This window comes from Pterocles gutturalis, unplaced genomic scaffold, assembly GCF_000699245.1.
Source record: "Pterocles gutturalis isolate BGI_N339 unplaced genomic scaffold, ASM69924v1 scaffold47266, whole genome shotgun sequence".
Classification (NCBI taxonomy): Eukaryota; Metazoa; Chordata; class Aves; order Pterocliformes; family Pteroclidae; genus Pterocles; species Pterocles gutturalis.
In genome coordinates, this window is record NW_010107202.1 from 1 (window position 1) to 14,585 (window position 14,585).

At 41.1% G+C, this 14,585-nt stretch overlaps 1 protein-coding gene across 1 annotated transcript in view; it reads right to left on the reverse strand.

Annotated features, from left to right (window-relative positions):
* Positions 1-149: 149 nt before the first annotated feature.
* BTRC (beta-transducin repeat containing E3 ubiquitin protein ligase) overlaps positions 150-14,585 on the reverse strand; it is a gene marked incomplete at its 3' end in the record, with an annotated part of 63,677 nt that continues 49,241 nt past the window's right edge. The window contains exons 5-11 of the mRNA XM_010088013.1: positions 10,194-10,290; positions 9,182-9,319; positions 8,586-8,704; positions 5,996-6,245; positions 5,183-5,301; positions 841-951; positions 150-241 (exon numbers count right to left, since the gene is read on the reverse strand). Of these exons, the coding sequence (XP_010086315.1) occupies positions 150-241; positions 841-951; positions 5,183-5,301; positions 5,996-6,245; positions 8,586-8,704; positions 9,182-9,319; positions 10,194-10,290 (926 nt within the window). The remainder of the gene's footprint in view (positions 242-840; positions 952-5,182; positions 5,302-5,995; positions 6,246-8,585; positions 8,705-9,181; positions 9,320-10,193; positions 10,291-14,585) is intronic.

Sequence of the window (14,585 nt, forward strand, 5' to 3'; positions counted from 1 at the left end):
ATATTTTTTTTAAAGTTGGACACCCAAAGAAGCCACACCCCTAGAAATATTTTTTAGGTTCTGCAGACAGGGGCTAAACTGACCTGAATTTTTATGGCTCAAGACAGCCCTGATCAAGCACACTTTTCTGCCACCTCCAGCACCCCTACCAAAAGCTCTTACCACAAGGGTTCGCAAGCAGAGGGTTCCAGCTGGAGCACGGGGGTCCAAAGCAGCCACAAGATCCCATACTTTAATTTTCCTAGTAGTGAAAAAATAGACAAACACCATGGCTCTGTTAAAGAGAAAAGAGCAAGTGCTTGGAGAAAAAAATTAACTGTTAGTACAACTTAGCTAATATACCAGTTCAAGGAAAATACAGCAATTCTGCTCTTGAGACCTGGTTCTTGCATTTCCCCTTTGTAAAGCTTATAGAGCTTAATGGGAGTGAAAACATGCTGTCAACAATGTAAACCACTGAAAAAGCAGGTGGTAATAACTTACAGAAACATGTGAGAACGCAGACACCTAGTTTGTAATGGCAAATGGTCCAGAAGACATAACGACCAATGGGAAAGATTTTTCTTAACAGTGGTTCAGCTAAAAGAGGCTTCAGGTTGAGTCGGTCAGATATTCTTACAAGCTAAAGAACTGGACCAGACACATCAAATCACACTGACTTATTCAAAAAGATGAAAAAAGGCATACTTTGCAGCACGGTCCTGACTTACTAGCCACGAAAAGGTCCTCTTGGTATGACAGACAGAGTCTAATATTTATAAGGAAGATACAGCAAAGTGGGACATGAGACACTGAGACAGAGAGGAAGATACAGGGTATTGATGGCACTGACAGCCTCACCCATCATATGCCCCGCTGACTATCCTCTTGTTATCAAAGCGTATGCATCTCACCAACTCTTCATGGCCTTCCAGTACTCGTAAACATGCCCCACACTCGATATCCCACAGCCTGTAAGAGAGCAGGAAGAAGAACTAAGAATTTTTTTAATATCTGATTATTGAAAAGACACATTTGGTCTTTGTTTGTAGTTAATGGAAACTTGGAAACAAGTATGATGATGAAACAACAAAGAAGAAACAAACTATATTAATCACTCCTTTTCCTGCTGTTAAGTGAATACATGCTTTTCAATATGATCCTGTTATGTTACAGCATCACATGGGAAATGAGTCAGAGATCCAAAAATTTTATCAGTTGTGTCTAGTATCTACTGCTCTATTAACACAGGGTATCTCCCAGTTATCTTCACAGTAAGCCTCATAACTTCATTTTACTGAAGCTGATTTTTCACAAGGGTATCCTGCCTTGATTTTAAGATGTTAAGAGGGGGAGACTTAACCAATCCCCTTGGCAGCTTATTACAATTGGTAAAATCACCTTCACAGGGCACACAACCCTTTCTGTACCCCTACAAGCCTGTTTCTGATTTGGAAACTACCATCAGACAGATTAAGACACCAATACAGTGGTGAAAGTTACAAGAATTAACAAGCCCTTTTTATTTTTCATTTCTGCCACTGAAGGTATGTTTACTCTGTAATTTAGGCACCTTACACATAAGCTAAAATGGACACTCTATTATTTTGTAGTGCATTTTCTTCTTGCTCCCAAATAATTCCTGTAGCTCTTTGCTAACTGTTTCTAATAATCCAGTATTTTAAAAACATTCTGGCACCAAAACCAGCAAGAACTCCAGCAATGTGGTATTCTCTTAACTGTAAACATCCCAGAGTTTTGGGCTTTGTGAAGGATTTTTAGCATGGAGGATAAATTAAGATGAATTTTTACACTTACACACTGCCTTGGGAAATAGTTAAGAAATGCACGAAACAGTTACGAAGTAAGTCTATTAGCTTTCCATACTTTTGTCAGCTCTTTGACATGACTCCCAATTACCATGGACAAAGAAATATTATTTGCCTACAAGAACTGAAATTCTTTGACATGTATTGTATAGAAGTGTTCCACCTCTGGCTGAGACATGCTCTGCTCATGCAGGAGTCTTTTAACAGCAGTCTGAAAGAAAGCAGTCACAAGTGTTCTTAAATGCTCACTCAATTAGCGTTTGGACCGACAGGAACTTCACAGTAGTAAGAAATATGGGTAGTTTGTGGAATTTCTTTGGGTGACACATCTTGAAGCAGGACAGCTGCGAAGGGGTCAGGTCACTTTTTCTTGAGACAGACAAAGAAAGAGATAAACTGTCCCCACATATTTTCCTCCTGAGGTCCGCCAGGGAATAATCCAGATCCAGTGGATGTGTGCCCAAGGTTGGTGGATAATGATTGCAGCTGTCCTGCCACAACAAGCTGCTCTCACTCCGGACAACAGAGGAATAAACAGAACTCTTTTATCACTGTAGAACTGGGAAAAGATTTGTCTATGCACACATTTGATGCCAATGAGGAGCACAAAGTGATTCTTCGATCTGTGAATCTGATCTTTCAGGAATCCATGAAGATCCCAATAGTTTTCACACAAGTACCAGCACACCAGTCAAGGTCAGAGCAAGCAACTTCATGGCAAAGGTCAGCCAAAGGCACTCTGGCTGGTCAGAGAGCATTAAGTTTCTCAAGAACTGTAAAAAGGATGGACAATGCCAGAAATGAACTGGTGCAGAAAAGTCTGAAGAGCAATCTTGTGCCAGGAACTTTTGTGCCATGTGTTTCCATTCCTTGCCATCTCAATCCTGAGACTGCCAGCAGCTCTGGGAGGTTGCCTCACACTAATTCAGGCCTGTATTTTCAGGTCCCAGTTTGAGGTTTTACCTGAGTTTGAATGGGATTAGAGGAGAGGATCATGTCCCTAGTCATGAGGGGAATGGGCCTTGTACAAAAGGGATAACTGCTACGTAAGAGCAGAATCTCCCAGCAGAATTGCTGCCAAGGGTACCTCCCAGATTTGATAACCTTCTCAAATTTCTACTTCTTTAAATAGTCAAAGGAACAAATAGTAAAAGAACTACTCTTAAGGCTTGAGAACTAACTAAAAAAATTCACTATAAAGTGTATACAGTCAAAACCACTATGACTCTTCCTTCCTATAGCTTTGGGAGACCTTCTGGAAGTAGAGGGAGGTCTGCAATTACCTCAGCCTTTAATTCTCTTGAAGTCCTGGCAGAGCTAGAAGACATACAGAAGGCAGGTGAGCCTGAATCCCCAACTCCTAGAGAGAATGCCACTTAGATTCTAAACAGTCCAGTACAAGATCCCCATGTGTGCACACACTGGAGGTTGAATACACACATGCAAATCAACCACTGGTTTCAAAACTAACCCAAGATGATGTAGCCTGATTCTATTTTCTTGCTCTAAACTATCTTTTTTTTTTCTTTTATTTTCTATACCATGCTTGTCTGTAGCAATTAAGAACCCTGGCCCTAGAGGCTAAGATACTGAAGTAATTGGATTAAACTTGGAACAGTTTCTACCAGATGGAAATTGTCACAATGATAGTGATGCCTATGTAGCTATGTCCTCTTCCACTGGTAAAAGTTCTGGCCTAAAACAAAACCTAAAGCACTTTTATACCTGGAGTCTCCCTAAAGAAGAAAGATACTGATTTCTCCGCTACTTCACAAGTCCTTATGTTTGCAGTTGCAAAACTAGAGATCAGAGAGTCATCTTTTGGAAAAAAGTTTCCGTGCAACTGAGGAACAATGAACTTCAAATTCTGTATCAGAAGGCAGCCTCTTCTGAAGGCCAACACACATCATCTGGCATTTTACACTGGATTAAAGTCAAAAATATAAAGCACCAAGTCACCCACAAAGATGACTTAGTAACCTGCCCTTTCTTAATTACCCTTCTGCTGACTTGTGCTCTCAGCTAAAGGCTGGGAGAAAACAACGTGACCAGGTAAGTCTTGTGCGTTGCCCACACAGCTGCCAAACTTGGCTTCCATTAAGGTTCACTGCCAACATTCCTGAAATTCTAGCACAATTTATCTGTCAACTAGGGATTTTGTCCAATGTAAGCATAAAAGTAACTGTATTCCTCTTTAGCAGAATCACTATCTTGACATTTATTTTTATTAGCATTGCAAGTCATATATTAGATCCTTCCCAAACGGCTGTAATATTTAACTATTTCTTACTCTAATTCTGAGACCAAGTTTCATAGTACAACTGCAGAGGATCATTTTTTTTCCATTTGAAGTGCTGGAGTTCACACCATGTATAAGTGGTGCTACTCTTACAGAATGACAGAAATACTTTTTCCCCCGATCAAGAGACAGAAGTTCCAGCTCTCTTGCTCATGCTCTCAGGTAGCCCTATACTAAAATCTGGCACAATAACCTGGTGATGTCAACCAAAGGACCACCATTTTCCTACAGAACACAAAGCAGGGAGAGGCAGTGTGTTGCAAGCAAAGTCCACATGCAAAAAGTAGCATGAATCATTCTCACCAAAGAGAAAATATCACTGACAGGCAAAGGGAAGGGTTTCTGCTTACACTGTCCAGCTTTCAAGTTTTATCAGAAGGCACACAACTATCTAAAGCAATGACAAAGACAAAAATGAGGTTGTTCTTACTCCTGTTTGCATGACAGAGCCATCTCCCAATATCACGTACGCTACTGTTCAAGCTTGCTCCATACATCCCGAGATTAGTGGGCCATCCCTCTGCCACCAGCTGCAGGATGTAGGGAGAAATCCTGGCTCATGATACCAGAAGGAGTTAAATCTCAGATTGCAACTAGGGCAGCTGGAGAAGTGCAAAAGGCAGCAAACTGAACTTCATGCTCTAAACCAGCTGTTCCAAACTTAACCAGGCGCCAAGTACCACAAGAAGAGTTTGGCAAGAGCCCAGGAGGATTTCTGCAGAGGATTAAATGCCTCTTACTGCAAATCTGACCCCTTTAACTAGACACATAGCCCAAATAAAATATCACAAGAGGACATCACAGAAAGTGGTACTTGCCAGTTCTTTCATATACCAGAATTGTCAGAGCAATGGAACTTGTTGGTTAGTACAGAACTCTTCAGATACAAAGGATGAAAGACAACACAGTAGAACAGGCTTCTAATACCTATTTCCAGTAGTTCCCAATGTTCTATACCAAATAAAGCATATTTCAAAGATGACAAGAACTTCAGTTGCCTAACCTATGCACATCGCAAGGAATCAGAGAACAACATACTTGCACAGAACTCTGCAACGGGGAGTGTGTCTCTCACCTGATAGTATTATCTGAAGAGCCGCTCACTACTAGCCTGTCTCTGTACTGCAGACATGCAATGCCTCGTTTGTGGCCATTTAAGGTGCGCACAAATTCGCAGGTACTAGTGTTCCATACCTGTGACAGGAAGCGGGAAGAGAACCACACAGAGACAAAATTATTAAGAAGAGACTAACAAAAGCTGGTATCTGTATGATACATAGGTGCACCCAGAATGCTCTTAATTGAAGACGCGATCATTAAGACTGGAAAAATTACCCCCCTGATGACTTCCGACTACAGTCTGCAACTGTTAGCAGCTTGGGTCCCTGCAAACAGAAGATTTTTGCCATACTATATAAGAATTAGCTTCCAAAATCAGGTTTTAGCATTTTCGGGCTACAATTTAGTCTACACAGGATCTCAATTTTCCTCAGTTTTAATGTTGCAGATTGGGATCACAGCAGCAACACTTGACTCCCATCCACTCACCTTCACTTTTGCCCTCATGCTGCCCTCTGACAACTGCTCGAATGACTGATGCTGAAACAGATTATGAAAGTGGCCAAGTCGAAAAAGAACACAGAAAAAAACAAGTCCTTTTTCAACTATGTCTGTACCTGAATCTGATTTTCCATAAAGCTCTGTAAACAAGTTGTGCAAGCTCAACAGATGAGGGATGAGTGGAAACGAGCAGGAGGAAAAACACTGCTTCTAAAGGAAGATCTGTGTAATAACTGCAAAGGACCATCTTCCCTGTCTGGTCACTGTTCCTGGTAATTAAATACCCTGCTGCTGCAAAAAAAAAAAAAAAGCCTCTGAAACACCTCACCTTTATAGTTCTGTCACCTGACGCTGATACAATGTACTTGTCATCAAAGTCCACTACATTGACGGCAGCTCGATGCCCTACTAGAACCCTCCTCAGGGTGATGTCTGTTGGTGAAGCCATGTCCCACACAGCAATGGAACGGTCTTTGGAACATGTCACCATCATGCCGTTATTGAAGCGGAGGTGCAGTACTGCTTCGCAGTGGTGAATCAGTGTATTCAGCATCTCACCTGCGTTCACATCCCACACCCTGCAGTTTCAAATTTAAAACCAGATAGAAGAGAGTTAAAATGCACAGTGGATTGTCTGCACAGTGAGACGAGGACAGGGAAAGGTAATTGATTCTCTAGCAGTATTAGAGAAGTAAACACCACAAGTTATATCTACATCTATTAAATAGTTCACTAAAAGATGTTTAATACAAACCTGCTGATGATGCATACATTTAGACAGTCCAGCAGCCAAAAACCCTGCAATGCAGTTAACACCACAAAAATAACCCAGCAAGGAAAAAAGCATTCTTTAACTAAGGGAATTTAGTGCTGAGGAAAGGTATGAAACTGATGGTCTTTCAAGGCAGGAAACTGTTGTTTCCTGGTTGTGTCAGCCTACCACACAGTCCATTTCCAGTCATGGAGTACTTAAACATGACCTGCAGAGAAGCAAGTTCAGAGACGGGTTTAATTTTTGACCTCTCTCACAGGACTATCAACTCAAAGGATAATTTATACAGAAGTAGAAGACAAGACAATGCTTTTCAAACAAATACAAGTAACTGCCACAAGTTGCACTGTGAGTTGCATTCACCCTGCAGTACATCTGCTACACAGTTACATTCCAGGAATGTGCTGAATACCCAAATTAAGACAGAGCATTTATGTCAATTTAATGTTATTGGAACCAACTGGTTCAGCTGAAAGACAATTTCAGATGAAAAAAAGTTAGACAAAGGCTTCATACAGAACTTCTAGGACTTGAAATTCAGATTTTAAGCCTTAAAAATGTTTCTTTTGGGCCATTCTGTTGGCAAACTTCTTTTACCCTCCATAAGGAGACTTCTTTTGGCACTATCACAGCCGTATCCCAGACATACTACGTGAGAGCAGAAAATGGCTGTATTATCAGGCACATCAGACATTGTAGAAGTTAAAAAACTTTCCTCTGCCTATAAGGCAAGCAGTAAGAAAAGGCAAGATGTGAGAAAGGCTTCTAATGTCTCATTTTCTAACTTAAGGAGACTGAAGTGCATCAACTTATGGACTATAAAGAACAAAGAAAACTACTTTCCAATTACAAAATGCAAAGGAGAAAAGCCCAGAGCCTGAAGACCTGAGCTATTAGCATACAAGCAGTTTGCAGACACGGTTGCCAAACTGAACAGGAGCTGGAGACCTACTGACTTCTTTGGACAAGTGCATCCCTGAGATCTCAGAAGCATTAAGAGCCCATCTGTACTGCCTATTGGATGAAGCCCCTCTTCCAGAGGAGACCCAAGGATAAAAGTGATGCATCCTACGTGCCTCTGGGGTCTGTGCAAACGTTTATAGATACAGTGGGAAACAAAGCATTTCTGGGCAAGTAGCCAGTCTGCAATTTGTCCTGCCTGGCCTGATATGGAAGATGATAGTGCTTGTTACAAAAATCAGCCTCTCCTTTTGAGATCTGTTTAGAACAGTGCAGTTCCCACACCATCTCCAGGTAGGCAGTGTTGCTGAAATTCTGGATTCCTACTAATGATAGGACCTTAAAATCTAGCAGCACCACAGGACTGCACGCATCCCATGTAAGGAACTAAATTTAATGGTTATTAGCTTAACAGTGGTAGCTTACACGCAAACATGGTGATAACCATGAGGAGCTTGCAGCCATAGAAACACATGCTAATAGCTTCTGAAAAGGCCACTGACACAGCTTTTTGTTATCTGTAACTTCACTGCATGGACACTGTAGTCTGATATTAATAGAATATATAACAACATAGAGAAGACAGACTTGCTCCTTCAGATCCAAGTTCATACTGCAATTCACTAACTCATATGTGCCTGTGTTTACACTGTAGGTCTTAGACTCCCTAGGATGCTGTGATATGTCTAGTGGACTTCACATGTGCTCACCATGCACCACAAGTGCTGACTTGTGAATGAATGGAAAAAACCCATCATGCTGAAAGTAAATTGAAACTCACAGGAGATCCAGTCACACATGTTTAGTTAAAATTAAGTGACAATGGATGACTAAACCTTCAGAGTTGCTTTGAAGACTTCAACCAACTTTAAAAAAGTTATTCTGAAGGAGAATTTAAAACATTCCCAGGGAGTGTGAAAACATGCAAAACCTCGGTGAAATGCCAGGTGGCCTTCCTAAGTCATCTAGACCTTGACTGGCCTTTTCTTATGTTCTCATTTCTCCTTGACAGCCACTTGCATGGACATCCGATAAACAAGGACAGCACAATCCTGAACAAATATGCTGAACTACTCCATGGAACCAATTGAACTGCACACATTTAAGAAAAGATCATTTCTTGCAAGGCCAAAGGCAAACAGAAATCTTAGAGGCAAACAGAAAACTCCGAATCATGAGCACACACCTGACTGTTGAGTCCGAAGATCCAGTAATGATCACCCGTTCATCATACTGGAGGCACAGGACAGAACCCGTGTGTCCGGTGAGAATTCGCTTGCATTCCAAAGTATTCTTATCCCAGATCTAAGACAGCAAACATTCAAAACCAGACAGCTCAGCAAAGTTTTCATATTTCAGCACTTACTGGTTTGACTGGTCTGTTTTCTACTACAGTACATCATCCATAGTGCACTTAGAACATCTTTAGTGGCACCTGTAGAGTCTTCTACAGGCTCTCTGGTGCAATATCTTAACATCTTTGATATTACTGGCTTTACTATGAATATTGGTTTTCCCTTCTCACTAGGGTACAGAGCACAGTAATTACATAGCGTGTAAGTACTGATGGACAAAAACTCCGCTAGCAAAGTCTTTTTGTAAGAAAACAGGGTTTCTCTTGCCCCGTAAGAAAGGCATACATGCTGTGGAGGTGTGAGGCAGGGGAAGGAGAAGGGCAGGTTACCAGCAAGAGACTGAGTAGGTTATCACTGAAATTAGAACACTACTATTTATGACATAGACACTGCAAGCCATTAGTGTGCCATTTTGGAGCATTCTCACCTTAATAGTATTGTCGCGTAGGCCACTTACTATCTTCTGATCATCATACTGTAAACAATAAACCCCTTTGCTTGTCTCACTTCGGCAGTGGATCCTTTGTAAACTGTGCCTTCCACACCGCCAGTTTGACTCTATTGTCTTGAGAAGAGAGAGGAGACAAAAGAGAAATAAAACTAAAGTACAAAACTATCTCCCCTTTTTTTGTTCGAGAAGACAGCAGACACTTTTCTTCACACTTTTTCCTGCAATCAGGCCCATACAATGACATAACTGCTTTTTAGAAGTAACACACGTAATAAAACCAATTAAACAGACAAAAGCCTGGAAAACATATCATGGCTAAACTCATCTGTGTTATCTGGAATGGTGAGGGAGAAGTGACCTAAAAGCTTTTTTTTCTATTTCAGCTTTTAACTCCCTGTGACTCAATGACTAAACAACTAAAGAAAAAGTCTCAGCTGAGCTCTAGCTAAATGCTTGTACAAAGTTTTCACAACTGCCTGAGCACCGCTTTTGCCATTAGGAGACTACCAGAATGTGGCATTTTGCTCACACTTAAATACAAGGCAACCATGCTCAGCTGCTTCCTGTTTCCCTGGGTCTTAGGACTGCAGTCTTTAGCAATGTACTTTCTCCCTGGCTCAGCTGACGATATCTCCCCATAACATCTTTCAGGTCTCATGTGCACTGGGTGGAGCAAAGTACTGTGGAACAGAGAAAATCAAGATAGTACAGTGATGCTGTGACATCTGACGTGCAAGGTGTAGAGACTTCATCTGCAAACAGCTCAATGAACAATTCAACCCATCCCCTGTCTAAAGGAGCAGTGAAGCCTGGGACCTAATATAATTATCCCAGATCTACAAACTCTAGACAAATACAGACACACCAGATTCAATTAAATATTTAATTGGAATGAAATATTATCAGAATTCCAGCATCATAAATAAATCAGGGAGACTTAAAAAACAAACCCAACCAAACACTACCACATCTGGAAGCTGTTCCTTACCTCTATGTCCTGTATAATTTTGGGGTAAAGTGCTCTGTAGAAGGAGTTGGGTGGCGCAGTCCCATCAGGAGGTTTATTTTTAAATAGATATTGTCCCCTGAAAGACAAAGAACCCTCACTAAACACAAATCATGCTTCAGCATTTTGGAGAAAGGTCCTCCAGGCATTTTACAAATAGGTAACCACTGTTGAAAAGCACAGAGGGATTAATATTCAAACCTAATTTACTCAGTAAAATGGGGTGGTTCCTTGTAAGTTTTCCCTGCAACATGTCAATGTTGCATTTAAACACTGAAATACTTGTGAAAAACCTGTGCCTAGTCACTCAGGGAAAGGAAATATATTATTTGTTACGGACATGAGCCCATTTAACTCAATAGGAGGTAAGAATGGCTCATGCCTGCAATACGCATAACCCATATTAGAGGTCACCTTTAAAATAAAGTGTACAAACAAAATTTAAAAAGCCAAGGAACCCTCAAACTCACTATGCATTCAAGGCTAGCTTTTATCTGCATTAGCAGGAACATGTACCATTTTGGTACATGGACACTTTACTGCTCCTATTATATTTTGGTAAGCAACACTTCGTCTGTGGTGCCTCCCTCATTTCAACACTGATTTGGAATACTCACATCCCAAGCTAGATTTTTGCTACCAAAAAAAATTTGTAAAAGGCAATCACTACCTGCTGTGTAAAAAACTTTAACTCCTCATCCTGAAGTTAAGAAACCACCAAACACGGTGTGGAAGCTAGTAAACCCCACCATGGGCGTACTAACTGCTGTTCTGCCTGGCAACATTCCTCACAAAATGGAGAGAGGCACAAATGCCTCCGAGTGTAATCCTGGCATCAGAGGCACAGAGTTTACACTGGGCCAGCTCTTCACTTCTCTCTCCCTTGCTCCATTATGGCATAATTAATTGTTCAATACTTCCTTGTGCATTTCTTTCTTGTCTTGAAACTCACTTGAGTACATTAGCTGCCCTGATGTACCTGAACTAGGGAAATCACAGCAATGAACAGACATCTTCAGGTTCTAACGCAGTAGTAAACTACAGGAATGAACAAACAAAATAACAAATGCTGAATAAAAGAACTTTTGATAATTCTTTAAATAAAGTACTTTAAGTACGACTTTAGAGAAAGATGCTTTCCACTTTGGACAGAGCAATCATCTGAGTCTTCAAATACAGTGACCAGCAGCCACTCATATGGGGACAAATACATGCAAGGAAGTGGCAGACGGATTCAGGCAAACCGCTAACTAGATGCGTCTCTATTTACTGTGATCCAGTCTGGAAGCGCATTCAAGAAAATTAGAATGATTGTCCCAGGGAGACAAAAATTGTTTTGGAGACAGACAGAATACCTAAGACACATCCTGGAAGACCTGGTTTAGGTCTAAGAAATCTATATACATGCCTGTGTGCCTGAAAAGCTGTCGATTGCTTGCAACTTTACTAGCTGACCTAATACAATGTCTTGTTGCTACCTGTAAGCCCTGCCTTGCTGCATGTAGAGCTCGTTGTCTACAGTTCAGCTAAAGGATTGCTTGGAATTTCAGTGGCCATTTTGCTGTGGCTCTGGGATAAAAGGAACTATTTTTTGCTGGTTTTGATGACTGGCCAATTCAATCAAGTATTCAGATGGACACAATCATGCCCAGATTTTGGGCTTCTGTTTTGTATTTCTCTAAGTCTGTGTAACCCTTACTGCTCTCTGACAAGCTGTCAGTGAAGGCTACTGTGACTTCTGTTGTAAACCACGAGCTGCAAATGCTGAAATCAGGCAGCCCATGTGCAAAGCTAGGAGCTGTAAGCAAATAACACCAGTCATCTATCATCCTGAACTGTCCAGCTAGTCACCTCCTTGTATCATGCACAGCATTAGTGTTGATTATAAAGCTCTATATGGCAGAGATGCAACTACACTGGATATTTATTGTCTGCCTCTCTTAACTATCCCACCATGCCTGCAGTTGTATCTTCTACAGCTAAAAAGAAAGCAACCTGAAAGACAGGGCACAGCTTGCTCCTGTTGTGTCCAAGTAACCTCCAGGCCACAGTGTAAACCTGAAGAGGTGCAGTAATGGTGTGACTGTCCTTTGAGGTGAGAAGCAGGATTTTGCAACTGTTTTTTAGCAATGTCATCTGTCTGCAAGACTAGTAATCTGTGCTAATGTTATTTCTAAGAAGGAGCAACTTGAGAACTATCAGCTAAGATCTCTCACAAGATGCAGAGAATGGTAAAGTTCCACAGAACAGGAAAAGGACAAATGTAGCTCTTGCATTTTTTAAAAAAAGGGAAGAAGGTAGACCCAAGGAAATGGTGGGTCGTCCAACTCAACTTTGACAGCTTGGCGGTTCTAGAGCATGCAGTCCATCAGATGAGTGCCTGGAAGTTGACAGGGTGGACAAACAACACAAAACACTGATCAATCCAGAACACATCATGTCAAACTGACCTAATTTGCTCAAGGGTGGACACACAAATGGCTGGAAAGCAGAGTTTACTGATGGTGCGCTGTCAAACAGGACAGCAATTGGGATCTTGCATGGAGTCTGTCTTAGATGCGTCATTATTGAGCATTTTCATTAATGACAAAGAATGGGTAACGATGCTAAAGCTGTGAAAAGTGACAAGCACTTTGGAGGACAAGATTAAACTCATAATGCTTCTGACAAAATGGAGAAACACCAAGCAACAAATAGAATCTAATTCAATATGGACAAGTGCCAAGTTGACCACTTGGTAACAACATAAGCATGCAAGATGAGAAATAATGGATAAATAGAACTTCCACAGAAAGGATAATTAAAAGTTTTGTAACACGGTTAAAAAAGCACACATGTTCTACTGGAAAGCATGAAGTGGAGTGTCCTCCATACGGTATGCAAAGCAATGCTTCCCACACCACCAGACTCAAGTGATGCCCCAGTAGAAGTAAGATACCCAGTTGATTACACCGCCCTCCAAGAATGGAGCAGAGTAATTGAGGAGGGTCTAAACAGAGAAAACTAAGAATGACAAGAGGACAAGAAAATACAGGATTACGGCTGGTTAGTACATCCAATACCACCTTCCAACATGCAAAAGATTACTGCAAAAAGTAGAATGAGGAATTGGCCTATGTGTCTGTAGGCTAAATATAATGTGCCAAACCATAGCTAGGAAGACATCCTAGATTTTAGGAATATCTTTCTAACACTAAAGTTAGCGAAAACAGTGGAATTGCTTGCCCAGGCACAGCCTAAGGAATCTCCATCAGTGAAGGTTTTTAAGAACAAGTTCAACAAACATCTGCATCACTTAAAGAGAAAACTGGCTCTGCCTTTGGGAAACAGGAGGGTCTAAATAACCTCTCAAGGTCCTCTTCAGACTTACTGTGACCTCAACAATACAGAGTGAAAAAAGAAGTCCTGGAGAGAAAAAGGCACTAAAAGGGATGCAAAAGTTACCACTGTCATGCTTGTGTTATTTTACACTTTTTCCAAACATTACACTATTGGAAGCAGGTCAACACAGTATTTATTTTTAAAGCACATTTCATAATCCTGACTTACTAGCCTTTACTTCCTGAGACAAACAGTATAACAAAACTAACTGTAAAACAGGAGTCTTTGTTTGCAACTCTGTATCTTTTTCTTTTTAATAGCAACCAAAATGCCTGAGCTGTCACTTTTATCTTGTTTATGAAATATTCATACCCAGCTTCCTTTCTGCCAACATCCTAGGGACACCCTTGGAAAAGAAAATTATGTATTAAAGGACGAACCCCTGAGAGGGAAAGTTCTAATGAAATGTTAACAGAGCAGCTTCAAACTTGAGTGAGACCCACATTGTAGTAAGGCTATTCCAGATGATTATTAACTAATCTATCTGCATTTCTAAAGTCCCCTATTCTCCGTGGTACCTACCCTCAGCTTCCAGTTTGAAAATTAAACAGATATCCAATAGTGAAAATCTGCTGAGGAAAACAAACAGACCTATCAGGAAACAACTAATTCATAGTACATGCTGCTCCACTGCCACCCCTACAAAAGCTCTTCTGCTCTGAACTGCTGACTAGTTTAGTGTTCCCTTGGGGTGTACACAGCTTCTTAATTTGAACCAAATGACAGCTGGGTGTAAAAATCTCAGTCTGTAGACCTCACTTGTCACAGTGGGATAAGAGCGTGATCATATTAGGAAGGTGAGGAAAAAGCCCCCACATTGCCTGCATAGCCAAACGATGCCCTAACTCCGCAACCCATGAATTTTGATTTAAGCAACTGTCAGGTTTGGAACCAACACGATGTTTCAGGGTGCTAAATAACCCTCTTCAATCGTGGTTTCAAACACACAGCACCTACTGTCCTGAATGGGGGCAAAAGAGGTGAAGACGCAGT